General features: G+C 34.2%; 3 protein-coding genes across 3 annotated transcripts; 1 reads left to right on the forward strand and 2 right to left on the reverse strand.

Annotated features, from left to right (window-relative positions):
- Window positions 1-749: 749 nt before the first annotated feature.
- On the reverse strand, window positions 750-1,796 carry LOC120088789. Its single transcript, XM_039046227.1, has one exon. It carries the CDS (start codon window positions 1,688-1,690, stop codon window positions 932-934), a length of 759 nt encoding a protein of 252 aa, XP_038902155.1. The 5' UTR covers window positions 1,691-1,796; the 3' UTR covers window positions 750-931.
- Window positions 1,797-16,621: 14,825 nt separating this feature from the next.
- LOC120087782 (pentatricopeptide repeat-containing protein At4g26680, mitochondrial) lies at window positions 16,622-19,385 on the forward strand. Its single transcript, XM_039044678.1, has one exon. The coding sequence runs from the start codon at window positions 16,980-16,982 to the stop codon at window positions 18,591-18,593; it is 1,614 nt and encodes a 537-aa protein (XP_038900606.1). The 5' UTR covers window positions 16,622-16,979; the 3' UTR covers window positions 18,594-19,385.
- A 645-nt stretch (window positions 19,386-20,030) lies between these two features.
- Window positions 20,031-24,074, reverse strand: LOC120087650 (transcriptional regulator STERILE APETALA). Its single transcript, XM_039044492.1, has 2 exons — window positions 23,859-24,074; window positions 20,031-21,362 (listed from the first exon to the last, which is right to left on the reverse strand). Exons 1-2 carry the CDS (start codon window positions 24,072-24,074, stop codon window positions 20,232-20,234), a joined length of 1,347 nt encoding a protein of 448 aa, XP_038900420.1. The 3' UTR covers window positions 20,031-20,231.
- Window positions 24,075-24,999: the final 925 nt, after the last annotated feature.

The raw sequence follows: 24,999 nt of genomic DNA on the forward strand, positions 1-24,999 counted from the left end.
TGCCATCTTTTGAAGTTGCCTTGTTTGAATTTCTTTGGTTTTTTTAGCATGGGGTTTGACAATGTGCGATCCCGTCATGGCAAAAGTCGAAACATTGGTGGAGGAGTTTGCAGACATCAGTTCAAATATTTAATTGTCTTCAGATTGTTGGGAAAAATGGAATATATATGAACTGAATATATTACCAAACTAATTATACCTCAACTAGAAACAATTATATAGTATTTAAACTCAAACTTAAGCCAAATGATGTAACAAGGCTTAGATATGAAAATAACCAAAGACTTGAAAGAACTTTAAAACCTTTGGAGACTCCAAAACATAGTCGAGGCATGCTTCTGATAAGCGTTGTCCTAAAGACAATTATTTGTTATGCATGGGCTGTAAGCAGACTACAATGATCGTCTTAGCAGGATACAACGAATAACTTCGGTAGAATTGCAACATCGAACTACTTGGACCTAACAAAACTCTTGGATGCGTGCTTTCAACTCAACTCAAGAACAAAAGAAAGAAAGAATAAAAAGAGAGAACTCTTCAATTTGGAATGAGATACTACAGATGAAGAACCAAGTTGATATTATAGGCTAGTAACTTAGTAACTCTCGAAAATACAAAATAAAATCGAATAAATACAAAAATTGAAACATTTGTTAAATTTAACCCAATTGAGTTGTTACTTGACAAAAATCAAACATAACTCATTCAAATTGAAGAAACTACAAATTTAACTTTCATACATGTTAAATTTGTACGTGAAACATCATTTTAATTGGAAGTTTAAATCCAATTTGAAAGTTTTTAAACAATGAATTTAATCTACACGATTAAATCCAATTTTATGTTTCAATATTCATTTGTTTCACTTCCTTTCACTGCATAAATATCCAACTTTAGTTACAAGAACAACATTTTGTTGGTTCTAACGGCATCATATTGTTAGAATTTCAATCCTTATGTCCTTTTTCATTCTTCTTATGAACTCCTCGCACTTTCTGTTCAACTCCTCCAAGCTGATGGAATCAACGCTGCCTCCTTGTTCTTGTTCTTCATCATTACGAGTTTCTTCAAAGATTGAAAGAGTCTTATCACCTTCCACTATTCCTAATTCATGATCTCGAAATTCTTCAATGATTCTGAGAGTCTTAGCATCCTCCACCACTTCAAAGTCTTCATCTTGAGTTTCTTCAATGACTGAAAGAGTCTTATTATCCTCCACCACCGTTTCTAATTCATCACCTTTAGTTTCTTCAATGACGACTGAGAGAGTCCTATCATCCTCCACTGCGTCTAATTCATCAGTTGGAGTTACTTCAACTTTAACAAGTAAAGTTTCATCATCTCCTGCAGCTAGATCACCATAATAATCATCGCCATAAGTCTCTTCAACGACAACGGATAGAGTTTCGCCGACGTCTCCAACTGTTCTCCTTCTATCCAGTAGTCTACTCTCACAACACCCTGCAGCTTGTCTCTTTTCAGCCAGTTCCTGTCGACGATCTTTCTCCAATGAAACACTCAAGCGAGAATTTAGACAAATAAAAACTAGTAGGCTATTGCAGAATAAGAACATATAGTCCTTGTGAATTGTGGTAGACAAGTAGAAAATCCATGAGTAAGCAGCTATGGAGAGAGAGAAGAGGAAGAAAAGTGAAATGGAAACTGAAAAGATGGAAAGGAAGTTCTTCATATTTTAATGTGGGTTGGAACAAACGTTAGGAGTTTATGTATATATTAACAAACCAAAGAGGCTTTTTCCTGCTGATCTCTGTTCTAAGGTAGACAATTTCTTGATTCTTTCTCTGCATTTTCTGTATAGTGTTGTTTGGATACCTTTTTAATGAATCAAATTTAAAAATTAAAAATAAATAATAAATAATAAATAAAGGAGTTGACTTGACCTGGCTTGAGAACTCCTCGTCGTCATTGTCAAATGGCTGTTGGTTGTGGTAATTTCCTACCATTTGCAATGTAAATGACTAGAAATAGAAGTGCGTATTCCAAAAGTCTTAATTTATTCATGTCAATTTTTAATTTTTTTTTTCAGCGTGTTAAATCTAGATTTTTTTTTTTTTTTTCCTTTTCAGGGGTTAGTTTAAGCTTTGATAAAATATTATAATGAATAAAAAAAATTAAATTGTATATTTAGTTCACAAACTTTTAAAATATCTAATAAATCTCTAAACTTTCAATTCATGTCTAATATTTTGTTGACATCTATATTTTTTATTTATTAGATGTAAAATTGAATTTATGTTTAATGAAATTTAAACAATTTTCTATCAGTAGATCCATGTATGTATTTTTTTTAAAAAAAAAAATCCAATAGTTAATGACCTATGACTTTATTAAACAAAAAAATTGAAAATTCAGGAATTTGTCAAACACAAAATTAAAAGTTTAAAGTTTAAGATTATACACACAAATTAAAGGGTTAACTTTACACTTTTTAAAGTTCGTTGAACAAAGAAATACAAGTTTTAAAATCTAAAGATTAAACATGTAATTTAATCATAAAAATGATTTTTTGTTCAATATATTTTAATTTACTGGATCATAAATAGTAATTCATATAATTGTTTTTTTTTTAATTACTGAACATTTAATGAAAATGGACATTTTTTACCCTCTTTAAAGTTTTATTTTTAAATTTTGGGCTCTTTTAAAAAACTTATTTTTTTGACCCCTTAGGGCTCGTGGCGCGCGATAAAAGCAAAAAGTTGAGTTGGTAATTATTATCTAGAGAGTTACAATATCTCTGTTAATGTAGAGTTAAGTTGAGTTAGTAATTATTGTCTGTGTTTGGGAACAAAGTTGAGTTGAGTTGGGGTATCAGTGTAGTTTTTGTAAATAATTTTTTTTTTTTTTTTTTGCTATTGTTAATTTTAATTTTCAACTGTACACATATTTTCCTAACTTTTCTAAGATAAAAACGAAAATACCTTGAAATCTTTTCCATTCTCAAAACATAACAAATTCTTTACAAAGTATTCATATACATAACACAAAATTTTGAATTCAATTTTTTAAACACTCAAATAGAAGTGATTATTCCATTCAAAAACTTAACTTAATCATTAATTATCGTAAAAGTTAAAAAGAACTGAAAAGATTAGTGTCATCAAATGAAATTATTGGCATTGTTTTAGATAGAAGGGGTGACACTTAAATGTTAATCTTAAAAAAAAAAAACCAAAATCTTACCATTTAAATTATAAAACCAACTATTTAATAGTCTTTTTTTTACAAATTTTTGAAATATGGATTTACCTTCTTTTAAAATCGGTGAAATGATTTTAGAAATATTGATGCTTATTTTTTCTACTATTATATTGCATCAGTGTACAGACTATCTTTTAAAAAAAATTGAACCATAATTTTAAATCCACTATTTCATTAGAATTATGTAATATTCGAAAACATCAAGGGATAGGTTGTTTAAAACATATCATTGAAATTTTGTTTAGTGAAATAATAATATGACGTCGTATGTAATATTTTTTAGATCTAAGAAAAAAATGAAATAGAAGAAGAATAATTTGATCTAAAAGAACAACCATAGAAAGAAAATTAAAAATTAAAAAAAAAAGAGAGAGAGAGAGAGAGAGGAGGAGTTGAGAAAGAAAAGGGAAAATAAAACTCATACAAGTCAGATAGAAAAATAAGAGAGAAAATGAGAAAGACGAACTAGAAGGTGAAATAACAGAGAAGATGAGAGAATGGGAGTAAATGTGAAGAGACGCATGAGAGAGAGAAATGACAAAGTAATTGAAGGAGTTAGGAGAGTAATGAAAACGCATGGGAAAACGAGTGAGAGTGAGAGTGATAAAATGGTGGATAATTAAACCCACCGTTTTATTTTATCCGTGGTCGTCGAAGTTGGGCACACGAAGGTGGTAATTGGAGTATGTCTACGAAGTTGCTTGTACGAATTTGCTTGTGCGAAGGTAGTCGTTGGAGTTAGTTGCTAGAGTTGTCGTCAGAGGTAGTTGGTGGAGCCTGGAGTTCTTCATCGAAGTTGGTCGTGCAAATGTGGAAGTCGGAGATGTTTTGTACCAAGGTGGTTATCGGAATTGGTTGCAAGAGTTTCATCGGAGATGGTTGCTAGAGCTCGGAGTTGGTCGTCGGAGATGGCCATCCAAAGGTGGTCATTGAAGTATGTTGCCGGAGTGTGGTAGCGGTAATCGCCAACAGAGACTGATGGGTGGAACCATTAAAAAAAATTAGAGGAAGAGAGAATTGAGGAGAGTTGGGGTGAGTTGGTAAAATAACCAACTAAACCCCACTAACAATTTAAAGTTGGTTATCAAATATTGAGTTGGTAACTCTCCTTTGGTTATCAAACACCCCCTTAATGATGAAAATGATGTAAGTATTGGAAACTTGTAATGTTCAAGTACTTTTGTACAATCTCACTTCATTAAGGCCATGTTTACTATTCCACATCCTAACAAATATAGTCCAATTCATGTAAGTGAGATCCACTTGATTACTTTTGCAATGATTTATCCAATTCTGTAAATATAAAGCATTGTTGGGGCTCACAGTTTAACATTATCACCATTCCAACAATTTGATTGCTCCCATCTGAGGTGTCAATCTAATTACAATAGTGAAGGAACTCTTTGGGGAGAGAACCTTGAGCAGAAGTGGATCGACCAAATTCCATTTTTCATTGAATGTAAATCTTATAGTAAAAAAATAAACAAGATATGCATTTAATAATAAATTACAGCATGCTTAAGAAAAAGTTTTAGAAACCTCACCTTTGAAGACCTTTCTTCATGATTTCCCTCATACAATTCACGAACTCCTTGAAGACGTTCTTCAAGAATAACCTTGAACAAGAACGAACACTACCACGAATGTTTCCTCAGTATTCTTAAGGTGAGAACCCAGGAGTGGTGAGCTCTGGCTATTTTGGTTTTGAGGGAAAACTTAATGTTGAGGAAAAAGGATTGAGTAGTTCTCAAAACTCAAAACAAACACACAAAACACTTTTGTTGTTTTCTCACTTTCTCAGTATGATAAAAGAAAGGGAAGGTAGTTGTAACTCCCTCCCTTATTATTAAAATAATAATAATATAAATATAAATATGATAACTGACTTATCATATTATATATATATATATTAAATTATATGTTATATCAAATATAACATATAACCTATAGTTTTAATATTGTATCACATACAATATAAACTATAGTTTTTTTCTCTATTATATGGCATTTAATATAAATCATATTTATATTAAATTTAACAACTATGAAACCAGTTTATAGAAAATATATTTGAATCTCATTCGAATATTTATTTCCTCTCATTAAGCTATTATGTATCAAATACATTATAATAATTATATCATATATAATTGAATCAACTTAATTATATCATATATAATTAAATCCCTCTATTAATTTAAACAATTCAAATTAATCCAAAAACTGATTTTCAATTAATCCTATTGAGCTACCAAAGGGACCTCATGGACCTGTAGCTTGAAGCTTCAACGGTACATGAATAATTAATTAAACTCTTTAACTAAATTATTCACCATCCGTTAACTGTGAGGCACTCACTAAAAATTGACAGTTGCACCTCTCTGCACTACAGATATATTTTTGTGTCCATTGGATATAACCAATCAATAATATGATGACCCTTCACAAATTGCTCGTAAGTACAACTAGGCCAAACTACTGTTTTGACCCTATAGTTACATTTAACTTCTTAAGTATCACTGATCCCTCTAATAAACAATAGATCATAGTCTAACTATGACTAAACCCCTCTTGGGCCAGGAGAGGATGTGGTGCCACATTGTTCAAGATCCAGAATGAACCCTTAAGGGAACAATTTATCTACTTACCCTTGCCTCGGGGAAGGAGTGAATTTTATATTGCGTAGTTGTGTTCCCAACTCCCCAATCAGACGAATCCTCAAAATGGTAGGCTTATTGAGTTAACGGTCTGGTCACCCTCACCCATGCAAATCAAAAGACTGCCCTCATAGGCAGGAGTTCACAACTCACTTAAAATTCATGTCATGTTATCTATAGTCATCCTAATGACAAGTAAGTCTCTATTATGAATGGCGTTATATAATGAGACTAAACATTTCGTGATCCGGTCTTATACAAATTCTTTTATATAAAATATTCCCGCTCAAATGTCTATACATGAATAATTAGTATCAAGTCATTTGTAGCACTTTACAACAATTGTAACACCTACAAAGCAAGCCATACTCGTAGTGTCACCAGGATAAGGTACCCAGCTTTATCCATCTACTACAGACAATTTTGGTTATCACTTAAACATGATCCACCCGCATATCTCTACATACATGTTTAAGTTATAAAGATAACCTTAGATGTTAGTTTATTGGTTTATGGTTAATGCAACTAAAATATCATATATTTTATAGACAATGAATAAAATATCATATATTTTATTAAATACATAATGAATTTGTTCAACAAAATCTACAAACTATAGAACCCTATGAGATTTAGGGCATCAACCCCAACAAATAGATGAACTACATGGGACCCAACTGGATTTTGTCATACTTCGCCCTTGCCTTTCCTCACTCTACACCTTGATTTGGGCAAAAACACACTTATCTTTCCTCTGAAGACAAAAAAAAAACCCAGAAATATCAAGCTTCATACGCATTTTTTTCTCTCCATCCTAGCACTTTTCCTGAATCCCTATTTTTTTTTCTGCATTTTTTGTTCTCGCTCATGCTTGTTCTAGCTCCCGCTTGCTGTCTCAGGTACAATCTCACTCTCGCTCTTTCTCCAACCCTTGCTACGTGACCAAAACCAGACACACTTGGTACTTCTCGCTCTAACTTAGGATTGCAGAGCAAGATTATTGTTATCTTTTGGGCTTCCAAACTTGAATTTAAGTTCCAGATATTTGATTTCATCGATAAATTCTTCTCTCGCTCTCATTCTCGCTCAGGCTTGCTCTCGTTCTCGCACTCGCTCTGTGGAAACTAGACACTCTAGGTTTAAGATTATAGGTCGAGATTATTGTTAGCTTTTTTTTTTACTACTACAAAACTAGGCTTTAATGTCGGTTTAAAAATGACATTATAAGGGTACAATATCGGTTGAGAACTGACATTGAATATCGTGTTATAAAAGGTCTTTAATATTGGTTGTCTTTACTGTCAATTTTAAACCGACATTATAGATGACCAAGATTTCAATGCTATTTATCTTCAATGTCAGTTTTTAACTGACATTGAATACTATTTCCAATGTCAGTTTTCAATCGATATTGAATATTATCTTCAATGTTGGTTTTCACCTACTTTTTTTCAGTAATTATCCGATATTAAATGTCTGTCATCGTTTTATCATTGAAAAAAATTAAAAACAATATATTTGTTACTTACGCACGTCACATGTGCAAATCAATACTTTTACCTGTACATGCACAAAATAAAATTTTAATTACTTTAAAAAAATCCTAATAATAAATCATAAAAGAGGAATTTGATGACAATTTAACTCTAAAACTAAGGTAATCAACAAATTACCAAAACTCATAAGGGTTACATAGCAAAATTAAAATTTTGTTAGATACAAACAACTTTTATTGGTGTATCAAAAAAGAGTAAGAACTTACTTTTGAGATACAAAATACAAACTAAAACTATGTAAATATACACCCCTCCCCTCCTCCACCCCCCCCCCCAAAAAAAAAAAAATGCACACACACACACACTTGTTGTCATTATATAGTATTTTCCAAAATAATCTTTCAATTGCTCATTCATTATGTTCTCTCCACCATCCACCACAGATTTGATCCAAATCTAAAACGAGGACTTCATAGGGTCCTATAGTTTGTAAATGTTTTGTACAAACTCATTATTTATTTAATAAAATATATGATATTTTTTTCATTTTTCGTTGCATTAATCCCAAACCAATAAACTAAGTTCCAAGGTTATCTTGTAGCTTAAACATGTATGTAGAGACATACGGATGGATCATATTTTAAATGATAACCTAAATGGTCTGTAGTAGATGGATAAGGCTGGATATCATATCCTAATGACATTACGAGTATGGCCCGCTTTGTAGATGTTACAATTATTATAAAGTGCTGCAAACGATCTGGTCCTGATCATTAATGTGGAAACATGTGAGCAGGGATATTCTATACAAAGGAGTTTGTATAAGATCGGACCACGAAATGTGTAGTTTCATTATATAACACCGTTCTTAATAGAGACTTTCATTTCATCAGGACGACCATAGGTAACACAACCTAAATCTTGAGTGAGTTGTAAACTCCTACCTATGAAGGCAGTTCTTTGATTTGTATGAGTGAGAGTGGTAAGATAGCCAACTCAACATGCCTATCATTTTAGGGATTCGTCTAATTAGAGAGCTGGGAACACAGCTACACAAGATGGAATTCATTCCTTCCCCAATGTTGGGAAAAGTAGATAAATTGTTCCCTTAAGGGTTGATTCTGAGGCTTGGACAAAGTGGCGCCACACTCTCTCCTAGCCCGAGAGGGGTTAATCATAGTGGGACTATGATTTATTGCTCACTAAAGGAATCAATGGTACTTAAGAAGTTAGATGTAACTACAGGAGCAAAACGATAATTTTAGCCCATATGTACTTACGAACAATTTGTGAAGGGTCGTTATATGGTGGATTGGTTATGTCCAATGGATAAATAAATATATCTATAGTGCGAAGAGTGCAGCTATCGGCCTTTAGTGGATCGCTCGACAATTAACGGATAGTTAATAATTTAATTAAATAGTTTAATTAATTATTTACAAATCATTGAAGCTTCAAGCTACAGGTCCATGAGGTCCCCTCGGTAGCTCAACGGATTTAATGAGAATCAATTTTTGGATTAATTTGAATTGTTCAAATTAATTGAGGAAATTAATCAAATGTGATATAATTAAGTTTATTTAATTATATATGATATATTTACTATAATGTATTTTACACATTATAATATAAAGTATTTATGAGAGGAATTAAATGTTTGAATATGATTCAAATGTTAATTATATGAATTAGATTTATATAATTAAAATTTAATGTAAATGTGATTTATATTAAATGTCATTAGTGAGAGAAAAGAAACTACTGGTTATATTGTATATGATACAATATTAAACTATATGTTATATGTTGTATATGATATAACATATGATTATATGAATATATAATAAATTGGTTATTATATATTTGTTATAAATTTAATTATGAATGAAAATTTTTTATTAATTATTTTATTATTAAATATTTATTTTATTTAATTTTAAAATTAATTAGGGGAGGAAGTTGTAACTCTCTCCCTTTTTTTTTCTCTACCACATACGTAGTTTGTGGATGAAGGGGTCTTCATCTTCCTCCTGGGAAGTGAGAGAATTATAGAATTACAGAGACCTAAAACTTTTCCTCTAAGAAAATCTTTCATCCCTTTCCTTCTTCCCAAAATCAGTCAGAGCCCATCACTTATAAATCCATCATCCAAAGGATACCGAAGTTTCATACGTGGTTGTGCTTTTGGTTGGAAATCATTTACGTTGAAGAGAGTCTTCAAGAGGTAAAGGTTTCTTGAAACAGTTTTTTTTTTTTTTTCAAAAGAATTGGAATTGGGAAGATCCTGCTTCCGCTCAAGGTCCCCTTCATAGGGGTTCCTTCAATTGGTATCAGAGCTTTGGTCCACATTCCAAATTTTCTTTTTTTTTAATTAAATTTTATAGAGATGGTGGGTGTTTTTATTTTACTGCATTTTGTGTAGAATTCATGTGATGAATGACTATTATTGAATGTGTTTCATGGTTGATAGATGTTTTCGGGATAGGGCATAGATTTATGGCTTTTAATCTTTACAATTTGGTTGTAAGGGTCCATGTTTTGGGGAATTAAATGCTATAGAGTTTGTATTCTTATTTTATCGAGTCGTTCATGTTGTTCCTGGAGGTGTTCTAGAGAAACGAGGCTTAGTTTGGAAGTCAATTCGAGGAAGATCGATTTTGTGCAGTAGGAGATGTTATCATAGCGTCGCGACGCTCCGAGCAGCAAACGGAGAAAATTCTCCATAGCGTCGAGACGCTGCGTGGCAGAGAAATTTCTCCTGTTCGAACGGTTCCAGGGCAGTATGGTTGGACTAGTTCATGGCTATGTTCAAGCGGTTGAAGGCCCAGCTCACTTGTTTCGAACCAGATGGCTTTTATTAATGTAATAATTACCCCACTTTATTGCTTTCTAGTTTTTAAATATACATGTGATGTATGTTTTATTAATTTATATGTCATATTGTATGTTATATAGATTTAAAAATCCCACCTTAGGTTATGCATTTATTTTCATGCATTATTTTATATTATAAGTGTTATAATATTAGAATATGCATGATTTAATTATATAGCATGCTCATGCATCATATAGTATAATTGTTATATTATATACATGCATCATTTATATTATAAGAGTTATAATATAAAGTATGAATGTAGTTTTTTTATAGTATCTATGTTATTAATGTCTTTCTTTACTTTATCATATGTAATTGTTATATATGTTATTAATGAAATTGAGATTGCATGAAGAATGACACTACCTTGGGTTAATTTATAAATGTTATGATTAACTAAAGTATGTCAAGCATGCAATGAATGGATTTTAATTGTTTCATTTATTTATAATCGTTATAACTAAATGAAATTAGAATTAAAATCAATAATAAAGAGTTTCATGCAAACCTTAGGTTATAATCATTTTTTAAAAACGTTTTAAAATATGATTGAGATAGACCTAATATCATATTTCTAATAAGATTAGAAATCTTATTTTAATCATTTAATCGGTTTAATAGGATTAAATTGATTCTTAATAAAAGATTAAATATGTAACAAATGTATCTATAATGGACTTTTTGTCTAAGACGGGCTCTGTCTAGGCTGGGGTACTTAAAAGGACAGAGTCGCACCCCTACCTAGGAACGTACCTGGAAAGGTGAATTAGATAGATTTATTACATGCATGCAAGTTTTGTAAAGCTTATTAAAGAGTTTAATAAGACTTCAATCAAAATTGTTTAATCATCAAAGACAAGTGTTGTTTTTTTAGAAAATTAAACACTCACTTAGTTAAAATCAGTAGCCGATTTTTCCTAAGTTAATTAACCCTAGGTAAAACACTCAGTGGGAGGAAAATGAGATATATGATACTTCATTTTTTCCTCTACTTGTTGCTCCCTGTAAATTCACACCATAAGATGTATACTCAACCTCAAGGCACCATGGGTGTCCCCCTACGAGTGGCATTTGTATAGATCAATATCAAGGTGAATGGAGAGATTGTTTATAGTAAGTGGGAGAGGGACGTGTGACAACAAATCCCTCAGTCTCTCTCATTAGGTTGAAGTAAAGTTTCATGTATCGCTTCGTGGCATCATAGGTGTCCCCTTAAAGGATAGCAGTTTTGTATGACGCTTTATTCAATCTCCAGAAATGGATAGGGTTACTTTAGTTTCATGTCCCAATCAGTTTTTCCCTGTGGTAGGCTCATTGGGACGGAACTGTAGGACCTAAAATGAGGGGTTGCTCTTACAAAAATGGTTAAGCTAGTTTAACTAATTCTTGACCGAACAATGGTGACTAATAGAAACAGTATTAATGAGTTGTTATGTCTATTAGTTGAGAATGTCTCATTTTAGTCAAGTGATATCTGATCACCCTATGGTGATTTTTGTCATGCCTCATTAAAACATCACTGCAAAATTAGATGTCACTTAGGGTACATTAAAATTCTGCTAAAAACAATTGGTTGTTTTCATGATTAATGCAAAGTAAACTAATTCATATATAATTTGTTTGTTTTAAGCAATCTTTATTATGGTTATCGCTACACTAAATTTGCTCGCCACTAACAAATTAACGGATGAAAACTATATATCTTGGAAAAACACGATCAACGCGATTTTAATCATCGATGATCTTCGATTTGTCCTGATGGAGGACTGTCCTCCCATTCCAGCTCAAAATGTTGCACGAAATGTTTGAGAAGCATACGAGAGTTATACAAGGGCAAACGAAAAGGCGCAAGCATATATCTTGACAAGTTTTACCGAAGTCTTTGCCAAGAAGCATGAACCCATGTTCACAGCCCGTGACATCATGGAGTCCCTGAGGGGAATGTTCGGACAATCGTCCACATAGCTCAGACATGATGCTTTAAAACACATCTTCAATGAACGTATGCCAGAAGGGGCACCTATTCGAGAATTTGTTCTCAACATGATGGTCCACTTCAACGTGGCAGAGATGAATGGGTCTTCCATCGATGAAGCCAGTCAGGTTAGCTTCATATCGGAATCTTTACCTGAAAGTTTCCTTCACTTCCGTAGCAATGTTGTTATGAACAAGATTGACTACAATCTGACCACTTTGCTTAATGAGCTACAAACTTCCAGTCCTTGCATAAAAACAAGGATCATAAAGGTGAGGCAAATGTTGCTTCATCTTTCAAAAAGTTCGACAAAGATTCAACCTTTAGAACTAAGTTTGTACCTTTTTCCTTCGGCACCAAAAAGTGGAAGAAGAAAAGAGGAAGGAAGGGGAAAGCTAACCTCTCAATTGCTGCACAAGGAGGCAGAAGGCCGCCCAAGGCTGCAGAAGGAATTTGTTTCTATTGCAAGTAGGATGGTCATTGAAAAAGAAACTGCCTCAAATACTTGGTAGAAAAGAAGAAAGCCAAGTAACGTAAATCTGATTTACTTGTTTTGAAAACTTGCTTAGTGGAGAATGATGATTCTTCCTAGATTATAAACTTTGGGGCCATCAACCACATTTGTTCTTCATTTAAGGGAATTAGTTCCTTGTGGCAACTAGAAGCTGGTAAGATGACAATGCGAGTTGAAACTGGACACGTCGTCTCGGATGTGGCAGTGGGAGGAATCCAGTTGACTTTACTGAACAAATTTCTTATTTTAGAAAATGTACATGTAGTTCCTGGTTTAAAAAAGAACATTGTTTCTATAAAGTGTTTGCTTGAAAAATGTTATGCTATCAACTTCATTATTAGTAAAGTGTTTATTTCCAAAAATGGTGCTACTATTTGTTCTGCAAAAATGGAAAACAACCTTTATATGCTAAGACCATTAGCTATTAAGGCACTCCATAACACTAAAATTTTTAAGACTGCAGTAACTCAACACAAAAGACTTAAAATTTCTCCAAAAGAAAATGTCCAATTTTGACACCTAAGATTAAGTCACATAAATCTCAATAGGATTGAGAGATTGATAAAAAAATGGCATCCAAATGAGTTAGAAGAAAATTCTTTACCTGTATATGAGTCATGCCTTGAAGGCAAAATGACTGAAAGACATTTTACTGGAAAAGTTCATAGGGACAAAGAACCTCTCAAGCTCATACATTCGGACCTTTGCGATCCGATGAATGTCAAAGCTAGAGGTGGTTTTGAATATTTCATCACTTTCATTGATGATTAGTCCAGGTATGGGTACGTTTCCTTAATGCAACATAAGTCTGAGTCTTTTGAAAAGTTCAAAGAATTCAAGGGTGAAGTTGAAAATGTATTAAACAAAGCTATTAAAACATTTTGATCTGATCGAGGTGGAGAGTGTATGGATTTATCATTCTAGAACTATTTGATAGAACATGGAATAATATCTCAACTCTCAGCACCTGGTACATCTCAACAGAATGGTGTATCAAAAACGAGAAATCGAACCTTGTTGGACATGGTTTGGTCTATGATGAGTTGCGCTTCCTTGCCTGACTCGTCTTGGGGTTATGCAGTAGATACTGCAGTGTACATCCTGAACTGCGTTTCATCCAAGAGTGTTGCTAGAACACCTATGGAATTATGGAATGGTCGTAAAGCAAGTTTATGTCATTTCAGAATCTGGGGTAGCCCAGCATACGTGCTTGGGGCTAATCTTAAGAAATTGGAACTATGTTCAAGATTATGCCTATTTGTAGGCTACCCAAAAGGAACGAGAGGTGGTTTCTTCTTTGATCCTAAAAAGAACAAAGTGTTTGTATCGAAAAGCGCTACTTTTCTGGAAGAAGCCTACATAAGGGAACACGGGCCACATAGTAAAATCGTGTTGAATGAAATTTCCAAAGAAACTACTGAATCTTTAACAAGAGTTATTGAAGAACTCATTACCTCAACAAGAGTTTTTGAATTAGGATCATCTAGTAGGTTAAATCCACCTCAAGTATTGAGAGAACCTCGACGTAATAGGAGGGCTGCGAACCCGCGTTCACTATATGGGTTTAATAGAAATCCTGGCTATGGTAGGTGATGGTGAAGTTGAGGATCCATTGTCTTACAAGAAGGCAATAGAGGATGTTAACAAAGATGAATGGATCAAAGGGATAGATCTCAAAATAGAGTCTATGTATTTCATTTTAGTGTGGGATCTTGTAGATCAACCTGATGGGGTAAAACCTATAGGTTGTAAATGGATCTACAAAAGGAAACGGGGTGCTAATGGGAAGGTGCAAACCTTCAAGGCTAGATTAGTAGCAAAGGGTTATATCCAGGTTGAAGGAGTCGACTATGAGGAGACTTTCTCACTTGATGCCATGTTTAAATCTATTTGAATACTCCTATCCATTGCCTCATATTATGTCTATGAGATTTGGCAAATGGACGTCAAGACTGCCTTTCTTAATGGCAATCTTGAGGAGAATATTTACATGTTGCAGCCCGAGTGATTCATAACCCAAGGTCAAGAGTAAACAGTTTGCAAGCTTAATCGGTCCATTTATGGACTGAAGCAAGCTTCTCAATCTTGGAACATAAGGTTTGATACTGCGATAAAATCTTATGGCTTTGATCAAAACGTTGAAGAGCCTTGTGTATACATGAAGATCATCAACAGTTTAGTAGTTTTCCTAGTTTTATACGTAGATGTATCCTACTCATTGGGAATGATGCAGGTTTACTAACTGAGGTTAAGAATTTTCTAGCAACCCAATTTCAAATGAAAGATTTGGGAGAGGCTCAGTTTGATCTGGGTATTCAGATCTTTAGGGATCGAAAGAATAAAATGCTAGCTCTGTCTCAAGCATCGTATATTGATAAGATGCTTGTCATGTATTTGATGCAGAACTCCAAAAGCGGCTTATTGCCTTTTTGGCACGAAGTTACATTGTCTAAGGAATAATATCCTAAGACACCTCAAGTGGTTGAGGAAATGAGACAGATCCCCTATGCATCGGCTGTAGCAGCCTGATATATGTGATGTTATGTACTAGACCTGACATCTGCTATGTAGTGGGAATAGTCAGAAGATATTAATCTAATCCAGGATTAGATCATTGGACCGCCGTTAAGAACATCCTCAAGTATCTACGGAGAACGAGAGACTACATGCTCGTGTATGGTTCAAAGGATTTGATCTTTACTGAATACATGGACTCTGATTTTTAGACTGATAAGAATTCTAAGAAATTCACATCAGGATCAATGTCACTCTTAATGGAGGAGTAGTAGTCTAGAGAAACACCAAGCAAGGGTGCATCGCTAGCTCCACCATGGAGGCTAAGTATGTAGCAGCTTGTGAAGCTGCTAAGGAAGCTATTTGGCTCAGGAAATTCTTGACTGATCTGAAAGTCGTTCCAGACATATCAAAGCCCATCACACTTTATTGTGATAATAGTTGTATTGTGGCTAATTCCCGAGAGCCTAGAAGTCACAAGTGCGAGAAGCATATAGAGTGGAAGTATCATCTCATCCGAGAAATTGTGCATCAAGGATACGTGATCATCACGCGGATAGCTTCGGAGCACAACACTGCTAATCCGTTTATAAAGGCCCTCACCACTAAGGTGTTTAAGAGTCACCTGCAGAATATGGATCTATGGGACTGGCCGCATATAGAATAGGGCAAGTGGGAGATTTTTTTTTTTACTGGGCGAATATTCAATTTCTACTATTCTCATCACTTGAGTTTTTAGTATAGAGTACTTGTGTAGATGCTGATAGTCGTACATAGTATTTACATTTGGATGGCACAATTTTGTAACTTATTTTAATTATTACAAGGTATGTGTGGGATTTAAGTTATAGGTGTATGACAAAATATGATGAATATTCTAACTATTACAATTATGTTTCTAGTTTTCAACCATTAATTTCTAATTATCTTGGTTAGATTTTGTAGCTTCAAGATATTTTTGTTTGTGTGACATTATTTTAGATATTATTTTAAACTAAATGAGATTGGATTTGCTACTTAGATCTCGTCTGAGGTGGTTAGATTTTTTTTTGTTTGAAATACACCTTAATTATAGGGAATTTGTGTAGGGGTGTTTTTGTCTATTATTATATTTTAAATAGCATTAGAATTAGTTGTTTGGCTATTTTTACAAAGAAAAATCAGTTTGGCCATTTTTCTAAATCATAATTTTATTTTGGTCATTTATCTAAATCATCTTAAAGATATAAATTGATATAATGTTTAAAATTCATGTAGAGATATAAATTGATATTTTTCTTTTTAGAAAAGAAAAAGAAAAAAAGTTTCGTATAATTGCAACATTATATGTAAATTAGGTTTAAATTGCAATTACCAAAATGTGTTTCCAAAAATTAAAATCAAATTGGCCTAAAGAATGTAGAAGAAGAAAGAACACAGCTTGGCAGTGAGAGCTTCAAAAAATGGAAGGCGCCAGCTTCTACCGTTCAACCTAAGCTTCGCAGTTAGTAGGATTAGAGGTTTCAATCGTTAATTTTCTTGCCCACTCACTGAGCAACCTTCGCAATCCGATTTCTCCTGCAAACTAATTTGCAATCCTTCTACAATCAAATCGGTTAGTTAATCTTCGAATTCCTGTTTCTCGATTTCCTTCGATTTGCATCTGAATTGGGCTGCCAATCAATTGAAGAATAATTTCTTGAATTTATATATCAATCACGAAACTCTGATTTGTGCGAAAACCATGAGGTTTTTGCCATATCGTAGATTTTCCACTCTGCTGGGCTCTGTAGCCAGAACTTCTGCTTCTGTAAACCCTAAATTGGATGTAAGTTTAGGGAAAAGGAATTGGAAATCAATTCCAATACCTCATCGATCAATCCCCGAACCCAGAGGACAAGACCTTGATTTTGTTAACGTGGTACATAGCCATCTGATTCATTCGGATTGGACTAAACTTGATTGTTTGTCATTGGGTCTGACAGCATTCAGAGTCAAACACATTCTACTGAAAACCCAGAGGGACTATGTACTTTCGCTCGAGTTCTTCAATTGGGTTTCGACTCAAAATCCTTCTTCTCTTACCCTTGAGACTCATTGCATAATCCTTCATATACTTGCTAAACATAGAAAATTTAAATCTGCAGAATCAATTTTGAGGAGTATGATAGAATCCTGCTCTGTTGACTTTCCTTCTAAGTTGTTTGAATCTTTACTGTACTCCTACCGACTGTGTGATTCTTCCCGGCATGTTTTTGATCTGCTTTTCAAGACTTTTGCTCATTTGAAGAAGTTTAGATATGCCTCTGATACATTTTGTAAGATGAAGGATTATGGATTTTTACCCACTGTGGAGTCATGTAATGCATTTCTCAGCTCCTTGCTTAATTTCAACAGGGGTGATATTGCATTGGCGTTTTATGGGGAAATGCGGCGTAGTCGAATTTCCCCAAATTCATATACACTCAACATGGTTATTTGTGCTTCCTGTAAATTGGGAAGATTAGATCAGGCTACTCAGGTGTTTGAGGAAATGGGAACCATGGGGTTTTCTCCTAATGTTGCATCATATAATACACTTATTTCTGGCTACTGCAATAAAGGTCTTCTGAGCTCAGCCATGAAGCTTAGAAGTGCAATGGAAAAAAATGGAGTTCCTCCAGATGTTGTTACATTTAATACACTTATCAATGGGTTCTGCAAGGATGGGAAGCTACAAGAAGCAAGTAAATTATTTGGTGAGATGAAAGGGATGAGTTTATCTCCTACTACTATCACCTACAACATTTTGATAAATGGCTACAACAAAGTGGGAAATGGTGAGATGGGAAATCGACTTTTTGAAGAGATGTCAAGGTTTCAAGTTAAAGCCGATATCCTTACTTACAATGCCCTGATCTTGGGACTGTGCAAAGAGGGGAAGACAAAGAAAGCTGCATATCTGGTTAGAGAGCTTGATGAGAAGAGTCTTGTCCCGAATGCTTCAACCTTTTCTGCTCTAATTTATGGGGAATGTGTACAGAAGAAGTCGGAGCGTGCATTTCAAATATATAAATGCATGATAAAAAGTGGTTTTATTCCTTGCGATCAGACCTTCAGGATGTTGCTGTCTACTTTCTGTGAGAATGAGGATTATGATGGAGCAGTCCAATTATTGAAGGAAATGTTGAGGAGACACAAGGCTCCTTATTTGAATAACTTATACGAGCTTTGTGCTGGACTTGGCCAGTGTGGAAAAGTTCAAACAGCTATATTGTTATGCAGTGAGTTGGAAGCTCAACATCTCTTGCCAGAAGGTTTGGACAAACTCAAAGCATTTGGTTTGTTGCACGATAACAAAGATGCATTGGATAGTTAACGATTTATGTTCTGTGTATCGTTTTGGTAGAGTTATCGACATGGGATTTATGAGAAATCCTTTCTGGTTCTATATTCCAAAAGGATCAAACTGCCTCGTGATCCAACTGCAATAACTCACCTGAGCTTCTTCTGCTTATGCAAGATACAAAATACAGCTACATTTCGGACTTGGAGATAAAGGCAAAAGACAATGATGAACTAAAATCCAACTCAAAGTTTCCTATAGGTAAGACTTGATGGTGCCTCCGTCGACTTGAAACATACCAGATTCATATTGACTTTTGTTGATCAGTTGATTCATAGTTTTCTGTCAATAGCTCTATATCAAATGATTCAATCCAAGTCAATTACCAATGTGAAGGAACTATGTATCTTATGTTACGCTTGGAATGTGTATCCTTGCCTTGTCTTTCATCCCATGGAACTTTCATGGGCTTTAACTCTGTCAATGTTCGACAGTGGAGGATTTATTGGTCACTGATGCTGTTTCTGTGGCAACGTGGTCTTTTTCAATAGTGGACAATTTGATGGCTACGAAGCATCTCAAAACCTTCACTTCTCCAACATCAATGGAATTTGAACGGTTCGGTTGGAAATCAACTTTCAAGTTAGATTGGTTTAGTTATCATTCTTAAAAAACCAATGCTGTTGGTTTATCAGTTTAGTTGAAAAATCATTGTACATTCCTTCGTACTACTGAAAGTGGATCATTTGAACCATGATAAAGCAACCAACTAAATTGTTGCTAGTTGAGTTGATATTAATGTAGAATACTATTTGGGTTCCATCTTATGTTAATATTATATAAATAAGTTCCAACTTCACATTTCATCATTCAACTATTTACTAACGTTATCCAAAGTACAATAATGATGATGGAATGAAATGATGTGAAAAATTGGTATCACTTAAAGTTTAAGATTTGATGTCCTTATACATATCTAAGTTAGAAGAGATTGTACACACTTTTGTGAAGACAGAAAAGACTTGGTATAGTTTATTCGTCATTATCATCTATTATATTAGTTAGTAGGTCCCACATTGAAAGCATGATAATTAAATATTTTCCTTTGTAACAGGAACCCCCACCCAAAAAAAAAAAAAAATCAATGTCTGATAGTAATAATATTGCTAAAATTTGACCAAATAATACCTGCAGAGAAAGTAGTGAATGAAAACTTAAATTGGAAGTTTATGAGAAAAAAATGTGAGTGACAGACAAAACCCAAACCAGTGGATTCTCTCCTGGCTAAGAGAAAGTACCTGAGAAAGTCAAAAAATACAATTTCATAATGATGAGGATTATGATTAATAATAATGAATTAATTAAGGCATGAGATTCCAATAATCATTCCCTAAACTCCATCAATAATAATTCCTCCTTGAATTTAAATGAAAATGCGTTGTTCAAAACAATGAATCAGATTCCTATTTCCTTCCCCCACGACAAAAAAAAAAAAAAAAAAAAAAAAAAAAAAAAAAACCATAATTTAAATCTCCCATTAAACCTAAGCCTTCAAGTTCCCAACAAAATGGAATAACAATGAAACCTCCATCCACAGCCACAAAAACCAACTGTTTTCCAAACTGTACAACACATTACCCCCATAACCGATCTTCTACTACCTTGTTTTAATTATGCACCAAAATCCCACAAATGTAATGTCGTGTCGAAACCGGAGGCAGCCACGTATCGGTCATTGGCAACGATGGCATTGGCAGCCCCAATCCTCTCTCTAAACCTGTACAGATATTGGCCGTGCTCGATGTCCCAAACCCTTATCGCTCCGCCGGAGCTCATCACGGCATAACCCGTGTTGATGCAGCCCACAGCTCCTCTTTGAGCTGCCCCTCTTACTGTGAATGTACAAACTTCTTCCATCGTGTCTACTCGTCGTACCACAGCCACTCCATGTCCATCCACCACTATGTAAGTCTCATTGCTTACATCCATTGATGTTACTATCCGTACCACCCCATTTTCCTCCTCATTTAATACCACTTCTTGATTTCTTAAGTCCAAAACCATGAGTTGTAGGCTAGTGCAGGCCACTGCTGATTCTCGATTCGACACCCGTACTCGACCCACTTGCTCCGTCGGCTCCGCCAGCATGTGCCACCCTGTTACGGATTCTGGGTCGGTCAACGACCCACCTACGAACACGAGTTCTTCACTGTTTCCATCCCATATGTGGAATGCACGGCCAGGTACACCTGCGTAGAGTCCAACCCACCACCGATCGCAACCGGCAAAGTCAACTAGCACGCCATCGTTCATCACATTGCCCTCGTGGACTCGACGCGTTGGGGAAATAGCGCCAGGGGTGGGGGCAATGATTCCAATGTGGATATCGCCATCAATGCTTGCAAAGACGAGACGAGCATCAGCAATGATCACAATGCCAGAGACGGCACGAGAGAATTGACCAAGGCGGTCGCGGTGGTGGGGGCGAAATGTTGTGAGATGCAACCGTGTAGCAAGGTCGAATAGCCGAACAGTACCATCGGCAAATCCGCATGCCAAGTATCGCAAGGAGATGGCAAGGCAACGACACATCAAACCGTCGGGTTCATCCACGTCGGATTGATCATATTGGAGGACAGTATGGAGAGATCTACGCATACGAAAATTGCGAGCTGTAGTGTGCCAGTAGATGTACTCATCTCGCCACGTGTCGAGTACACGAAAGCTCCGACTCCATATCCGAGTGGTCAAACGATGCCACAATAGCTCAGACCGAGACACAGCACGCCACGTGGAACACACCTTCACAAACAAATTAAAAAGAAAACAGAAAAAAAGAAAAAAAGGTTAATATATGAAGTCAAAGAGGCAGGGGAAGCAGTCAATGATGACGAGCAATGTCAAAGTAGAAAGAGAAAGAAAAGAAGAAAGAAGAGATATTTAGTATGATTACAGAAAGAGGGGGAACATATCTCAAAGCATGTGAAGGCAAAAGGGGAGAGACCCCACATGAATCACGAGCAGGACACAATGCTACAACTTCATTGGATAAAATTATTCATATCAAATCCAAAATAAAACAAAGATTTGAAGTGAACAAGGACTCTGAAATGGAAGAGACTAAACAAGAGATCCAAACACACAAGGAATGGCATTCCATGCCTGCCTCAAACACAACCTATTTTTATTTGTTACAAGTTAAGAGACACTGTATTTCAATTTTCATACACAAAATTAATAACAAAAAGTGGCCCACAAAGAGAGAGGAAATTTTCTTCTCTTTTATCATTGTTGAATTGAATCCATATTATTAAAAAAAAAAAAAAAAAAAACCAGAGTACACAAAAGTACATAAAATTTTCACATATGTACATTTAGTGACAGGGAGGGTCAAAGATATGCACTTTTTCACCAAATGAGCATGGCAAAATGCTACCCACTTTTTTCTTTTCTTTTTCAAAAAATTTTTTAAAAAAAATTATAGAATAACTGTGGGAAGAAGATATCTGTCTGTTTGTCAGTCAGTAGTAGGAAGAAGAAAAGAACCTAAAAAAAACCCTTTTTCACTTGTGTGTTTTGTGGTCCATGGATCATATAATAAAAATCCATTTCATTGCCTTATAATTTCTTCTCCCCTTTGATGGGGTTTTGAATTGGGGACTACTCTAGGTCTAGGCTTTGTAAAAACATCATTAAAAAAAGGACATATATTTAAAAAAAAAAAAAAACAACAAAAACATGGGAGATTCAAAAGCGTGCTTCCCCAAGTATTTTCCATTTTCATTTCCAAGAAAGGTGTAGACATTTCCCCTTCTTGTTCAAACTACAGAATCTTTCTTCTCTTTCTCTTTCTTTTTTGTTTTTTTCTTTTTAAATAAATAAATGAATATTTTCATTTTAGCTTTGACTCGCTTGTCTATTCTATCGAATCCCTCTGAATCTTAATTTGTTTTGGCTCCTAAGATGTGGTTTGGTTCTCTTTCTTCAACAATAACCACTTTTATTATATAGTTTACTACTACCAACATCACGCATGAGATGTTTTACACAAAATGTCATTTATAACAAAACATAACTTTCCAACATTTTTCCCATGTTATATTATGCTTTGCATGGTTTGGTTTTTTTTCTTTTGGAGGGAGGTTATAGATATGTATAAAGAAAATGAATGTTAATGGGAAGTGACAAAAAATAAAGACATAATATATATTCTCTCTCTTCCTTAAATTACACGGTACACATATATTTTACTTACATGTGTATAGGTACTGTTTATGTTTTAAAAAGTCATTATTTGCATTTTAGTGTTAGAACCCAAGAAAGGGGTTTTTGAATAGATTTGATGATAGTGAGACAGATGGAAGAAAAATAAAAATAAAGGGGAAAAAAATTAAAAGTGTGTTTTTTTTCAGTCAAAAAAGTAGAGAGGATTTTATAGAACAGAAAAGAGATCCATGCCAATAAAGGTTATAAAAGGCAAATTCTAAGCCAAAAGAACGCTTTTCCATGAGATATGCAAAAGGGCCCCAAAAATAGACAATTCTAAAGCACTATAATAAATAAGGCAAACCAAAATTTCTCTCCACCAAACAGAAAAAGGAGCAAAAAAAAAAAGACCACTTTGAAAATGACTTACAATAACATGTCAAAATAGGAAAAACAAACAATAATTATAATATATCCATCTGATATCAATCCCTTTCATTACTAGATATACACTTTCATCTTCTAACTAAACCCTCTTCAAACTTTTCATAAAATTCAAAATTTGTCTTTTTTTGAAATTCAATAACAAGCTTATAACTTCTGACCTCTCTTTCAAAAGTATATGTCTATTATAATCCATCCATTTGATCGTAAAAATAAAAATACATCTTTTTTAAGTTCAATATGTAAATCAATCCTAATCGAAAATTTAGTTAAGTTATACTCAGATGGGTCAATACATTTGTTCATAAAATTAAAAAAGACATCGTTTTTTAGTTGAACATGTAAGCGGAAGATTAAAACCTCACAGTCGCAATCGAGAATTTAGTTGAACTATACTCATGTCGGTAAAATTTAAAATATTATTACACCTCTAACAAAAAAAAGATCAGAACTTTATAATGTGTTGGTTTTCATGAGATCATTATTGTTTTATTATAGTAGTCCCTTTTTTTTTCCTACTAGAATGAACAAGTAGCAAGCAAAAATAAAAATTAAAAGAATGACTAACACTCATTTGGGATATAACAAAATTCAAGGGAAAGAGAGAAAGAAAAAGAAAAAGGAGGCACGTGAGAGAGAGGGTGTCACCTGGAAAACATTAGATAGAGCAGCAGCAGCATGGATTCGACCAAGAGAACGAGAAGCATCAATGGCGACTTGAGTGGCAAGTGCTTCAACAAATGGCTCCGGCCAAACTTCATTGGCGCCACGACGGCGGGATGAAGAAGGACCATCAAAATCACCGCCACCTCTCCGCCGTCGGCCACTACCGGAAGAGGAGGAAGAAGGGGCGGAGGAAGACATAACAAACAACAACAACAAAAACAACAATATGAGAAATGGCAAACTCAAATTTCGTTGTTTTTAATTTTTTTTTTTTTTAAGGAAAATAAAAAACAAAATTTAGTTCCCAAAAAAAAAAAAAGGGAAGAAAAGAAGATGATGGGGAGATAGAAGAAAAGAAGAAAGACAAAAAGGTGTGGATAAAGACACAAAATGAGGGTCCCAAAGAGGGTGTTGGGGATTCTTGGATATATATGAACACAAAAAACATACCACAAGCCTTGTAAGAAAGACTCAATTTTTATGGTATTTTAATACAGAACAAAAAAAAAAGTTTTGATTTTTAATTGTTTTAATGGGAAAAAATGGGGTTTTTAATTTTTATTTAGATTTTAATTTTTGGGACTGCAAAGACGGCGGGGCTGTGAAGGAGAAAGGAGAGAACTGTTGTGTTTTGTAAATTACCTTAGTTTTTTCAGGTGCTTTTCTATGCGGATTTCCCTCTGGAAAATTGCTTTCAAAATATTATTTGTCAGTTTTTTTTTATTAATTTACTTTTGTGGATGTGATTAGATTACCAAGAAAAAGGAAAAAAAAAAAAAAAAAAAGCCAGAGTCTATCTACATACAATAGATGTGAAGGGTCTTTCCTCGATTAGGGTTTTTTTTGGGGGGTGAAAACTGAAAAAAGAGAAATTAATAGGGGGAGTGAGTAATTTAATTAATAGATTAATTAAGGACGTCATAGAAGACTCAGATCCTGAATTGCCGTTTTTTTTCTTTTTTGTTTGTTGGTAATCTAATGGCTGCAAACCATTCTGTTTTTCTTTTCTTTTTTTTTTCTTTCTTTCTTTTTTTTTTTTTTTTTTTTTTTTTTTTGGGCTATTTTTCTATTGTTGGTAGCTACGATGGGAAAGTGTCATATTATTTCTCCTTTTCTTATTCTA

The sequence above is a fragment of the Benincasa hispida genome, chromosome 10 (genome assembly GCF_009727055.1).
Source record: "Benincasa hispida cultivar B227 chromosome 10, ASM972705v1, whole genome shotgun sequence".
Lineage (NCBI taxonomy): Eukaryota > Viridiplantae > Streptophyta > Magnoliopsida > Cucurbitales > Cucurbitaceae > Benincasa > Benincasa hispida.

Bases quoted from the DNA above. Each gene is read 5' to 3' on its own strand.
- LOC120087782 (XM_039044678.1), top strand. From the start codon at position 16,980: ATGAGGTTTTTGCCATATCGTAGATTTTCCACTCTGCTGGGCTCTGTA.
- LOC120088789 (XM_039046227.1), bottom strand. From the start codon at position 1,690: ATGAAGAACTTCCTTTCCATCTTTTCAGTTTCCATTTCACTTTTCTTC.
- LOC120087650 (XM_039044492.1), bottom strand. From the start codon at position 24,074: ATGTCTTCCTCCGCCCCTTCTTCCTCCTCTTCCGGTAGTGGCCGACGG. The intron at 21,363-23,858 runs GTGACACCCTCT...TTGTTTGTGAAG, and splicing joins CTCTATCTAATGTTTTCCAG to GTGTGTTCCACGTGGCGTGC.